Raw genomic sequence first — 13,277 nt, 5'->3', positions numbered from 1 at the left:
TGCACACAAACTAGCGATCCTATGCCTACAAGAGACCAAGATAGATTGCTGGTCCACCTGCTTAGCTAGAGAAGTAGGAGGCACTTGGCTTGACCAGTGCATAGTCCTTCCAGCCATTGGAACAAGAGGAGGGGCGGCCATTTTCTAGAACTCTAGCATGGTAACCGTGCAGTCCCACTCGATAGGGTGATTTTCTATCACGACAAAAGTTTAGATAGGAGGGACAAGCAAAGAATACTAGTTGACCACTGTCTACGGGCCCTCGGATGATGATCGGAAAGATGATTTTCTCGCAGAAATAGCTAGGGTTGCCCCACCAGCAGGCCAAGCGTGGCTCATCAACGGTGACTTCAACATTATTTATGAGGCAAGAGACAAAAGTAACAGCAACATCAACCGCAGGATCATGGGTAAATTTAGATCAGCGATCGAGACTCGTGGCCTACGTGAGATCAAGTGCAAGAACCGTCATTTCACCTGGAGCAATGAGCGTCGAAACCCTACCTTAGTTAGCATTGACAAATTCTTCTGCACCATCGCATGGGAGGGGCTTTTCCTGTCATACCTTTTGCACGCGGCGTCAACATCATGTTCAGAGCATTGCCCCCTGCTCCTCGCAGCTGCTGCAGACCCGCGCCGCCCGGCCACGTTTAGATTCGAATCATTTTGGCCCTGGTTCCCGCGCTTCCAGAAGACAGTTCAAAGTGCCTGGAACCGCCCAACCTCAACGATATGTGCCTTTGCAAGGCTGAAGGAGAAAATGGGAAGGGTAGCAAAAGACCTCAAAATATGGAGTAAATCACAGTTTGGAGGGGCCAAAATTCAGATGCACATTGCAACTAAAGTAGTCCTATGCCTCGTCATAGCTCAAGAAACTAGAGCCCTCTCTGATGCAGAGTTCCATCTTCGAAAAATGCTCAAGCTCAAAATCTTAGGGCTTGCGGCAATCGATCGCGCAAGGAAGCGCCAGGCTTCCAGGATCACATGGCTGTGTGCTGGAGATGTGCCCTCAGCTTTCTTCCAGGCGAAGATCAATGCTAGGAGGCGAAAGGCATTCATCCACACACTTCAGGGACCATCTGAAGTTGTCACCTCGCAGGAGGACAAGGAAAACATGATCCATGATCATTTCTCCTCCCTACTGGGCACGACAGCGCACCGCGACGCTACCATCAACTGGTAATCTCTAGCTATGGCCAAGCTGCAAGGCGGAGGGCTCGACAACCCCTTCACGAAGGAGGAGGTGTGGCGTGCAATCAAGGCATCGCCGGCTGACCGAGCGCCGGGGCCGAACGGCTTCTCCGGCATCTTCTTTAGGTTATGCTAGGCAACAATTAAAGGCGACATCATGGCGGCGTTCAACCATTTTACAACATAGTGGGCAGAAATTTTGGAGCACTCAACACGGCGGTCATTGCGTTGCTGCCAAAGAAGGATGGAGCGGCCTCAGATAGCGATTATAGGCCGATTAGCCTAATTCACTCCATCGTGAAGCTGATCTCCAAAGTGCTCTCACTCAGGCTTGCTAGTGTAATACACACGCTCATCTCACCAGCACAATCGGCCTTTCTCCGGACGAAATGCATCCACGATAGTTTCTTGTATGTTCAAAATTGCATCAAGGCCCTGCATCGACGGAAAACACCAGCTCTGCTTCTCAAGTTGGACATTGCAAAGGCCTTCGATAATGTGTCATGGGAGTACATCCTAGAGCTGCTATAACAGAGAGGTTTTAGTGCGTGTTGGAGAGACTGGATAGCTTTGCTACTCTCCTCATCCTCGTCTTCTTTCCTCTTGAACGGCACCCCCGGCAAAAAGATTCAGCACCAGCGAGGTCTACGGCAAGGTGACCCCCTGTCGCCTTTCCTTTTCATCCTTGCAATCGACACACTGCACCACCTACTTCAGGCTGCAGCCGAGCAACACATCACCGCACCGCTGCCGGGACGGGAGCTAAAGCTTAGAATTAGTTTGTACGCCGACAACGCTGTCATCTCCACAAACCTAGTTAGGCAGGAGATTGATGCACTGATGGGAATTCTCCATGAGTTTGGAGCAGCCACAGGCCTACACATCAACCCCTCAAAGTCGGTGGCACTACCCATTAGATGTGAGAGTATTGACCTAGCGGACATGCTACAAAACTTTGGGGGAACCGAGGGGCAATTCCCATCGACCTACCTTGGATTGCCGCTCACCCTCTCCAGACTTAGACTAGCAAGCTTGCAGTTCATCATAGATAGGATCAAAGCTCGACTCGCTGGTTGGAAGGGAAAACTGCTTCCCATAGCTAGCAGGCGAGTACTGGTTAGATGTGTCATGAGCGCTATGCCAACTTTCTCATTGTCTGTCCTTCGAGTGCCAAAGAAACTACTCAAGGAAATCAATAAATGCCGACGTAGATTCCTCTGGAAACAAGATGAGGAGATCACAGGTGGCAGCTGCAAGGTAAATTGGTCAGCGGTGTGCACTCCCACAACGCATGGAGGACTAGGGATCCTCGACCTCGAGCGCTTCAGCCGCGCCCTTAGAATGCGGTGGCTTTGGATCTCCTGGACGGACCCGGAGCGGCCATGGGTAGGCACGGAGCCACCATGCAACGCCAGCGACAAGGCCCTTTTCACGGCGGCGACCATGGTCACCATCGGCAATGGCACAACGACACTCTTCTGGCGCTCCTCCTGGATCGGTTCGAGTACCCTAGCCAGCTCCTACCCCCTCCTCTACACGCATTCTAGGTGCAAAAACAGGACGGTGCGCGACGCCCTTACGGATGAGACCTGGATAAAGGACCTGCGGCATGGGAACGTTCAGCCGCTGTTGCCGGAATTCATCCGGCTGCACCGCATGATCACGACGGCCACCACCGAGCCAGGAACCAACTTAGGTGGAATTTGGATGCTAAGGGCCAATACTCGGCACGATCAACCTACGCCGCGCAATTTCACGGCAGAGTTCAAGCTGATTGGCAACAGCTTATCTGGGGAACAAAGGTACCTGGATGTATCAAGATCTTCACCTGGCTTCTCCTGCAGAACCGCCTCTAGATTTGCGAGAGGCTTCAACGGTGCGCCTGGCCAAACAACTATTTCTGCCCGTTGTGCGTTCGTAACCTGGAGTCGGCGCACCACCTAATATGGAGTGCCCACTGGTTCGAGAGGTTTGGGAAAGGGTGGGAGCAAGAGGAGGGTGTCATCAGCTAGACCCAAGGCATCAAGTGCAAGGAGAAAGCGCCATTGTTTCACTCCAACGGATGATGGCAAACACCCAGCCGGCACAAAGAATGGCCAGCAATGTCACCATGCTCCTAACATGCTGGGAGATTTGGCAAGAAAGGAACCGGTGCGTGTTCAGAGGGAAGACACCATCTGTGGAAGACATCACAAAGGCCATCGAGCACTCCATCGAACTCTGGCGGCAAGCGGGTACAGTTCATTTAGAGAGCCCCTTCTGAGATCCACCGTGAAAGTTAGCGCATGAGTTTTCTAGGTTGACAGTGTTGTAACCAAAAGACTGGTCCTAGGACCCTCACCCCACCCTTTGTATTTTCCCATTGCTTTCTGCTTATGAAATGAAACGCCAGCAGCATGCTGGATCTTTCAAAAAAAAAAATCTGCCTGAATGAGAATACATTTTATGTTTTTTAATAAATGTTTGCATCATGGTACGGTATATTCTTAGGAAATATCCATGTCCTTATTACATATGGTCTAAAATTTTCAAACAATATTTTCTATTTCTGGAAGAAATTCTACAATGACCAGTGTATGTATAGGCTTATGAATTTTACGTGCTTCGGATTGGTCGCATGGCACACATTTATTATACTGGGTTTCCCCCTAAGAAAGAATTAAGGATCGAAACACGTACACATACTATATGTTTGTAAATCTTGGAGAACAATAGTACCATATATGCTTCACATTTTTTTTAAAAAGAAAATGATTAATTTATGTTAGACAAATGTGCTGTTCACGTCAAGGTTAAGCTTTGATTTCAAAAAATGGTTATGCGTGAACATGGGTAACCATCAAGAATGTGCCCCGATCAGGGAGAATTTCTTGTAGTAAGGATGTGCACAGCCATGCAAGAAACCTTGAAACGTCTAACATATATCTCATTTACGAATATTTTCTTGGGAGCTTGCTATTCTCTTTCAACTTGGGCAAATAAGCACGCAAGAAACCTTAGAACGTCCGACCTATGTCTCATTTGCGGTGTGGAAACAGGAACGTCCATGCACTCTATACACCTTCCCGCAACACGCACGGTTAATTTGTGGCAAGCAATGCGGAAGTTTGGATGCTTGTTGATGTGTCCAGCTTGGCCTTGACGTGCCTACGCCCACTTTGCCAAACGCACTCATGCGCCACGCATGCGAAGCTGGCGCGAGCGCATTAAGCATGAGGGAGTACGTAGTTGCGGGACGTGTGCTGCATGTTCAGGCCGCGCCCCAACCGATTCAGTTCCGTATTGTCCCGTGCACTCCATCTGCATGCATGACGATGACGCGGCCGGTGAATCGAAGAACCCTCCTATTTATACCACCTTTCTTCTGCGAAGGCTGCCACACCCGTCCATCTCCATCTTCACGCACCTCACTCACTAGGGAAGCATGGTCTCCATGGCGGCGGCCAAGATCGCCGTCCTTCTGGCCGCGACGGCGCTCTTCGCCGCAGCAGGAGCAGCGGACCCCCAACCTCCCCCAACCGGAAATGAAACCCAGTGCTGGCAGTGCTACTCCACCTGCATGCACAAGTGCGACAACAGCAGCTGCGGCGACGTCCAGAAGTACTTCCAGTGCAAGAAGTCGTGCATCCTGGACTGCTACAAGGAACTGCCGCCGGTGTGCTTCAAGATGTGCATCTCCCAGACCTGCCTCACCCTGCCACCAGGTGCGTATGTATGCCACCGTCCAAAGAAGGAGCATGCGTTTTACTTGCTCGTACGTACTACATAACCAGCATGACTCTCCCTTGATTACAGATAAACAGGTGGATTGCTACAAGGCATGTGGGACCAAATGCTTCCATAACCACCCGTACCCCGGGCCAAACCCGGGTCCAACGCCGCCCGGACCTCCGAAGCCGATGCCACCGCCAGGACCTCCGAAGCCCATGCCACCGCCGCCGTCGCCCATGCCGCCGAAGCCAACCCCGCCGAAAGCCACCTAATGCGCCCAAGACAAAGCCGATGCCGCCGTGCCCGCCACTAGCTGTATCCGCGTCGAGCAACACCAGCAACAACTGCTGGGTGTACGTGACGACGTCTATGCACACATACTTCCAAGTGAACACGCGATATATACAGCACAACAGTATAAGTAGAGCCCTCGAAAAAGAAAACAGTATATGTAGACGGGGTATGACTGATAATATCGATATAGGTTATTCTACAAGATTACTCTATAGATCCATCAGCTCTAAGTAAACTGCGTATAAATCATGTATGTATAAGGTATGTGTTACTGATGTTAGAAGTTGATTCCTTGTGTGAGGGTGCGGATGTAACACAACATGTAATTCTTAATATCCACATGCCTCACCAAAACAATGTACGGCTAACCCACAATTATGACGTTATCAAGCTCATTATAAATATGCATGTAATAATCATTGCCTTGCACACATTGCAAAGCCTGATAATGCCTTGTACAATGTAAGATGCTTAGAGAAGGTGCTTAGAAAAATAAATCAGGTTTTTCTTAAGCACCGGTGTTTATGTGTACAGGATAGACGCTTAATTAGGCGTCTCTTCTATAAAAATAGTCACTGATGCTTCAGAAAAACCCGATTTATTTTTCTAATCATCTCCCTAAGCATCTAACATTGTACAAGGCCTAAGGTCTTTCCAGTGATCTAGTTCTATATTAGGGAAATGTTTCACGTCGACCGACCAGCCAAAGTCACGTCGCTCTCAGACGCACAGTGTGCACATGCAGGCGCACCACACGGGCCTAGCGCCACGAAGGCTCAGGCAAACTGCTCCTCGAGACGTGTATCGATGTTCCCGTGCAACAGCCCTCCTTTTTCCTCCCCTTAATTATCGCTTGCCTTATGTCTTAGTACCTTTCTTGTACCTCCAGCCCGCAACAAGTACTACTCCTGCTATAAAAATGTTGCGTCCGGCTAAGCAAAACGTTGCAACTAATGAATCGAAAAGCTGGAACCGATGAAAGAAAATAGGAGGGGGCAACACAGATGCTGGAACCATCGCATATGGGTGTTGCAACCATTGACAAAAAGGCTTCAAGCCTAGATCGAAAAAGCTTCAACCATCAACGGGGGAAGCTTCAACCAACCACTGTAAAACTGAAAAACCTGCAACCATTATTGAAAAAACTTCAACCTTAGGTGGAAAAAGCTTCGATCGTAGATGAAAAAAGCTTCAACCGGCATGGGGAAAGCTTCAACATGTGGAAAAAGCTTCAACCGGCATGGAAAAAAATCTTCAATCGGGTGAGAAAAAGCTTCAAACTACGTTTTGTTGGTGAGAGCAACGAGGTGGAGAGCTGCGGCCGGCGGCATGGCGGTGCTGCGAGGACGTGCTACGATGGCGCCTGCTGGGTGCTACAACGACAAAGGCGTCGGCGTGCTACAAGATGACAGCGTTTTGTTACAGGGGCGACGACTTCTTGCTGGACGAATAAGGATGGGTCCTCCAATGACGACGAGGACGGCCAGTGAGTTAGCTGGCATCTAGGAGGATCACGGGGTTGCTCACAAGGGATAGGCGCCAGGGCCAGCACCATGGCTTTGCTTTTTTTTTTAACAAAGCCCTTGGGGAAGAAAGGTACAGTGCGGCTATAATACAGCGAATCGTATGTGCACGACGCGGCCGGTCGACCGACGCGTATCACCGCCCTCTAGATTAAGCATAATTTTACCAGGTATCCCGATCATAAATAAGAGGACACGTTCATACTTAATACATAAGGTGCTTCTAAGGCCCTTCGAGTGCTCCATGGTGTACAGGTGCTAAGCAGGCTACATAGATAAAATATTTGATGTGCAAGGTATTTAAGAAGGGAGAGAGGAATTTGATGACCCCAACGAATGGGCCTGTAGCCTAGTGGTTGCAGTGACCTTAGTAGCACCCCAGGTCCTGGGTTCGAATCCCGGTGGGAGCGGATTTTAAACAGGCCTGGGCAAAAATTTCTGGAATAAAAAGACTGTGGGGTTGTTGCTCTACAGTAAATTGTCAAAGAAAAATTGATGACCCCAGTAAGAACCAATGCCTAGCGCATGGGTCTTTGCAAAACACTTTCTCGGCTTCAAGTTTCTCGGTGGCGAGACGGTCGTTGTTGTTGTTGGTGGAGATGGTGATGACGAAGACGACGCAAACGTAGATGAACGACAGCGAGCAGTCACGTAGGAGACGCTCCCTAAAAACCTAATCGCCCCTCTCCCGCATAGGATCTAGAGAGGCAGGGTTTCGGAGGCTTGCTCTCCCGTCAACCGTGTATGGGATCACCGATGGCAACAACAGCAAAAGGAACGAGAGAGGGCGATGCGCTTGGAAGCAGAGCAGATGTGATCTGTTCTTCGTGGCGGCTAGGGTTGGCCAACGACTCAGTTGTATAGGCGGGCCGGGTGGAGAGACATGGGCTGGATCCACGTTTGAGTCGACAACAATCCATGATCCAACGTCTCAGATCATGGCTCGTCTATTAAGAACTGTCTATTCCTGACCGGCAAAAATAAGCGCATAGGTGTGAGCTGTGACGAGGCGAGGCAAGGCGTAGCGAGGTGGGTGGTGGAGGGAGAGTGCACAGGAACCACTTCTCTTCTCAAGCTCCAATAGCATGTGGAAGAGAATCTCTTATAAGGAGGTCCAACTCCTCTTCCACTAGCGGTTTGGGACTAAACTTTCCACCACACCCAATGTCATATAACCCACATGGTCCCTTAGAGATTTTCTGAAATTGTTAGATGGGCCCAAGGGCAACCCTACATTTCAAGAAGAGAAAGGAGTAGGAGGCAGAGGATGCTGAGGAGGAGGACGATTCCAAGGTAGGGTGAGGCAAGCTGGAGACGGGGAACACGACGTCGTTGCGGTGACCGCTACTGCTAGAGGTCGAGAACAAGGGAGGGGCATGGCTACTCGAGGTCAACGTCGGCGCCGATCCGCCCAGATCAGAATTTTTTTGATAATAGCCGCTCAGATCAGAATTTTTTTGATAATAACCGCCCAGATCAGTTTGGTACAAAGAAGAGAGGCCAGGGAGAGATTTTTTCTTGAGACAATATCGGGGAGAAATGGAGTCTTTTATTAGAAGGGGAGAGACAGAGTCGTGGATGGAACGAGCACTGGGTCAAATACCAGCCCAGTTAACTACAGTGGGCCAAAAAAGCTACGCGGATAGCTGCCCTTTAGAGCATCTACATCTGGCATCCTCAAATCCTCCCCAAACATGCGCGGACGCGACCGGCCAGTGACCGGATAGCAGAGATAAGAAGAAAAAAAGTGACCCAACCGAATCCCTCATATCATCCATATACGTCCGGGCTGTCCACGAACCCTCATATTGAGGACAAATGTAGGAAGGATATGAGGGCTCGCGGACGCGCTCGGTCAGTCCTCCATATAGGACATGGACCATCTTTTTTCTTTCTTTTCTTCTCTCTTTTCATCTCCACTAATCATGTAAAGTGATTGGACATATGAGGAAGAAAATGAAAAGTGTGGCCGCATGAACGGATAAATAGAGGCTCAAAACTGTTAGAGTAGTCATTATGGTATACGACTTCTAGTCCAAGTCAGTTTTGTACCCCTACCCCAAGTCGGTTTGTACCCTCTTATATACTCTTGTATGCCGCACCAAATCATCAACAAGCAACAGTTTTATTCAGCTTTCATGTATCAGATACCGGTCCTAGGGTTTAGGGTATGGCTCCGCCAACGCCACCGCCGCCGCCCGGCTACTTCGAGCGCCGGGCCGCACTCATCGCCAAGGCTGCCAACGCCGCGGCCGCTTCTCTTTCGGCTCTCACCATAGCTCCACAAAACTACCCTGCACCCATCCTCGCCGCACCAATATCTCTTGCTGACACAATCTCCGACGTCAGCCCCTACATCCCCATAGTTCTTGATCTCGTCGCCCACAACTACTACCATTGGAGACATCTCTTCGATCTCCACCTCGGCCGCTGCAACCTGCGCTCGCATGTCGCCGCCAACTGTCTTTCCCGCCCCGACGATCCGCAATGGTTGAAAGACGATCTCGCGATCGTCCAGTGGTTCTACACCCGCATCACCACCGAGATCTTCAACATGCTCGATCACGACGGCGCCACCGCTGCCAACATCTGGCACTCCCTCCGTCAGCTCTTCCAAAGCAACACCGACGCTCGGAAAAACGCTCTCCACACCGAGCTTCGCAATATGGTGCAAGGAGACGCCCCGGTGAACCTGTTCTGCCAGCGCGTTAAGACCATTGGTGATGAGCTCCGCGAACTCGGCGATACAGTTAGCGACTCACAGCTAATCAATATCGTCGTCGTCGGCCTCAGCGAAGACTTTGACAAGCAAGCCTCGTTCATACCGATGATACGGCCCCCTCCTACCTTCGCTGAAGTTCGTTCCTTGCTACAACTCGCGGCGGAAACACAAGCTCGCAAGGACTCTCGCCCCAAGGTCTTTCATGCTGCGGCTCATCCTCCTCTGTCGTCTACACCAGCGCCGCCTTCCAGGCCGGCTCCTGCCGCCGGGCCGTCCGCATCGTCATCTGTTCAACCGCCCCCAGGCTGGCGTCCTAGTCCGAACTACCGCGGCAAAAACCCTATCTACAGGCCGCCGTCGACTCGTTCGGTTCCGCCTACGACATCACCAGCACCGAGTCCTGCACCACCCACCAGTGCTCCATCTGCGGTTGCATGGCGGCCTCCTCATGATCCTTGGACGGGGCTTGTTCAAGCATGGCCCATGCCCTGGTCCGCTCCGTCCACCCTCGGTGCTCCGCCGGCATACTCAGGTGCCTGGCAACCCGGCCTTCGGCCGCCTACTGGTGCTCCCGGGGTTCTCAACCCCCGACAGCCGGCCAATGCCTATCACGCCGCCCCGACGTATGCTCCTTATGGTCATTACAGCACCGACGGCGGCGCCTACTACACACCTCAGCCGGCCCTGCTCCCGACGCCACCCCCACCACAGCCGGCCAATGCCTACTACACTCCCCAGCCGGCCCTACTGCCTTCACCATCGTATCCGCCGGCACTGCTTCCGACGCCACCCTCACCTGCGACGCCGAGCTGGGATCAAGCTGCCTTTCTCCAGGCCATGAATAACTTTGCTGCACAAGGAAACTCAGGTACGGATTGGATCTTTGATTCAGGGGCCTCTAGTCATATGTCTGCATCTAGTAATTGGTTATCTTCTTGCACTAAATCTCCTTTCCCTTCCATTATCCTTGGAGATGGATCATCTATTCCTATATATTGTGTTGGTCAGGCTCAACTTCCCTCTTCCACCAAACCTCTTTTACTTCGCGATGTTCTAGTTGCACCCGCCCTCATTAAAAATCTTATCTCTGTTCGCCAATTTACTTGCGACAATCTAGTTTCGGCTGAATTTGACCCTTTTGGTTTATCTGTGAAGGATTACCTGACCAAGGCCGAGATCGCTCGCTTCAATAGCTCCGGTGATCTTTATTCTCTTAATGGAGTTCCTGCCGCCACCCCTCCAACATCCATGCTGGCCTCCGTCGATCTCTGGCATCGTCGCTTGGGCCATCCCAACCCCGCCGTCTTAGCTTCTATGCTTAGTGAATTTACCATACCATGTAATAGGGACTCTCATAATTCTGTGTTTTGCGAGTCTTGTCAATTAGGCAAACATGTGCGTCTTCCCTTTAGTTCCTCTAGTTCTTGTAGCACTTATCCCTTTGAATTAATACATTGTGATTTATGGACCTCTCCCATTGCAAGTGTTTCGGGTTTTAAATACTACCTTGTTATCCTAGATGATTTCACCCACTTTGTCTGGACTTTTCCTCTACGCAACAAATCCGAGGTCCATTCTCTTTTCCTTAATTTTCAACGCTATGTGTCTGTTCACTTCTTCCTCCCAATTCGCTTTATCCAATGTGACAATGGTCGCGAGTTTGATAACATTAAAAATCGTACTTTCTTCTTACAACATGGCATCCTGCTTAGGTTCTCATGTCCCTACACCTCCCCTCAAAATGGTAAAGCAGAACGCTCTCTTCGCACCCTCAATGATATAGTTCGCACTCTCCTCATTCAATCATCTATGCCTCCCAAGTTTTGGGCTGAAGCCCTACACATGGCCACCTTCCTTCTAAATATTCGACCTTCTAAAACTAAACCCAACACTACTCCCTATTATTCCCTCTTTCTTTCCCACCCCGACTACTCCGCGGTTCGTGTTTTCGGCTGTCTCTGTTTTCCCAATGCCTACGCCACTTCTGCAAATAAATTGTCACCACGCTCTATCCCATGTGCTTTTCTCGGCTTCTCTGACGAGCACAAAGGCTATCGCTGTCTCGACCTTCACACCGGACACGTTCATGTCTCTCGTCATGTCACGTTTGCTGAGCACATTTTTCCTTTCTCACAACGCACTACTACACCATCCAACACCCCTAGCTCCGCAAACACCCCCTCTCCCCGTCCTTTCCAACTATATACTCCCCTACCTGCCGAACACAACTTATCACCACCACCATTAACACCCACCATAGCCAATCCCAACCATACACTCACCCCACCCGAGACGTCCCCAACACCCCCGACCCCTGCTCCCTCCCCAACACCCCCGGCCCCTGCTCCCACTCCACCACCCAGCCCTACTCCTTCGTCCGACTCTTCCGCTGCGCCGGACTCACCAGTACCCACCTTACCCCCTCGTGCTATTCCTACAGCAGCCCCGATTAATGATCATCGCATGCGTACTAGGGCCAAATCAGGATTTCATCAACCCCAAGACCGCCTAAACCTTCATACCTCCGTATCTCTCACTTCTCTTCCAAAGAATTACAAAACTGCTCTACTTGATCCCAATTGGGCCGCTGCCATGCAAGAAGAATATAATGCTTTACTTCAAAACAACACCTGGCAACTTGTTCCTCGTCCTCCCAATACAAATATTGTTTCTGGCAAATGGATTTTTCGCCAAAAGTTCCACTCCGATGGGAGCCTCTCACGATATAAAGCCAGGTGGGTTTGTCGTGGCTTTTCTCAGCAACAAGGAATTGATTACGAAGAAACCTTCTCTCCTGTTGTTAAACCTAGCACCATTCGCACCGTTCTTAGTGTTGCTGTCTCCTCTTCATGGCCCATTCACCAACTTGATGTTAAAAATGCTTTCCTCCATGGTTCCCTTCAAGAAACTGTCTACTGCCAGCAACCTCTGGGTTTTGAAAATCCATCCTTTCCAACTCATGTATGTCTTCTTCAGAAATCTCTCTACGGTCTTAAACAGGCCCCACGAGCTTGGTTTCAACGCTTCTCCTCCTTCATTCAAACAATAGGCTTCACTCCATCTCTCTCCGACACCTCTCTTTTTGTGTATCATCAAACTTCTGACACTGCCTATTTACTTCTCTATGTAGATGATATCATTCTTACCGCCTCCTCTCAAAAGTTCTTAGATCATATTGTCTCTCTTCTTAGATCTGAATTTTCTATGACTGACCTAGGACTCCTTCATCATTTCTTAGGCATTGCTGTTGTTCGAGATTCCTCCAGCCTTTTTCTTTCCCAACGCCAGTATATTCTTGATCTTCTTAATCGTGCTGGTATGCTTGACTGTCAATCATCTCGCACTCCTGTCGATACTAGTTTTAAACTTTCGGCTACCGGTGAACCCTTTTCCGATCCTACTCTCTATCGTAGCCTAACAGGTGCTCTCCAATATCTCACCATTACTCGTCCTGAAATCTCTTTTGCTGTTCAACAAGCATGTCTCTATATGCATGATCCCCGGGTTCCTCACTATAATCATGTTAAACGCATTCTTCGGTATTTAAAAGGAACTCTCAATCATGGTCTCCACCTCAATAATTCTTCTCCAAACTCGCTTACCGCATACTCTGATGCAGACTGGGCTGGTTGTCCTGACACTCGAAGGTCCACTTCCGGTTTTTGTGTTTTTCTTGGTAACAATTTGATTTCTTGGTCTTCGAAAAGACAGGTTACAGTCTCACGTTCGTCGGCCGAGGCTGAGTATCGCGCTGTGGCACATGCCGTTGCAGATACAATCTGGATTCGGCAGTTACTCTCCGAGCTACACAGGCCTATTGAGCAGGCCACTATTGT

General features: G+C 50.1%; 1 protein-coding gene across 1 annotated transcript; it reads left to right on the top strand.

Moving 5' to 3' along the window:
- Nucleotides 1–4,561: 4,561 nt before the first annotated feature.
- On the top strand, nt 4,562–5,484 carry LOC123078496 (late cornified envelope-like proline-rich protein 1). The gene is made up of 2 exons (XM_044501027.1): nt 4,562–4,895; nt 4,987–5,484. Exons 1-2 carry the CDS (start codon nt 4,616–4,618, stop codon nt 5,172–5,174), a joined length of 468 nt encoding a protein of 155 aa, XP_044356962.1. The 5' UTR covers nt 4,562–4,615; the 3' UTR covers nt 5,175–5,484.
- Nucleotides 5,485–13,277: the final 7,793 nt, after the last annotated feature.

Source organism: Triticum aestivum, chromosome 3D (assembly GCF_018294505.1).
Source record: "Triticum aestivum cultivar Chinese Spring chromosome 3D, IWGSC CS RefSeq v2.1, whole genome shotgun sequence".
NCBI lineage: Eukaryota > Viridiplantae > Streptophyta > Magnoliopsida > Poales > Poaceae > Triticum > Triticum aestivum.
Note: the sequence above shows the minus strand (reverse complement) of the source record. Positions and strands in the feature narration are given on the sequence as shown.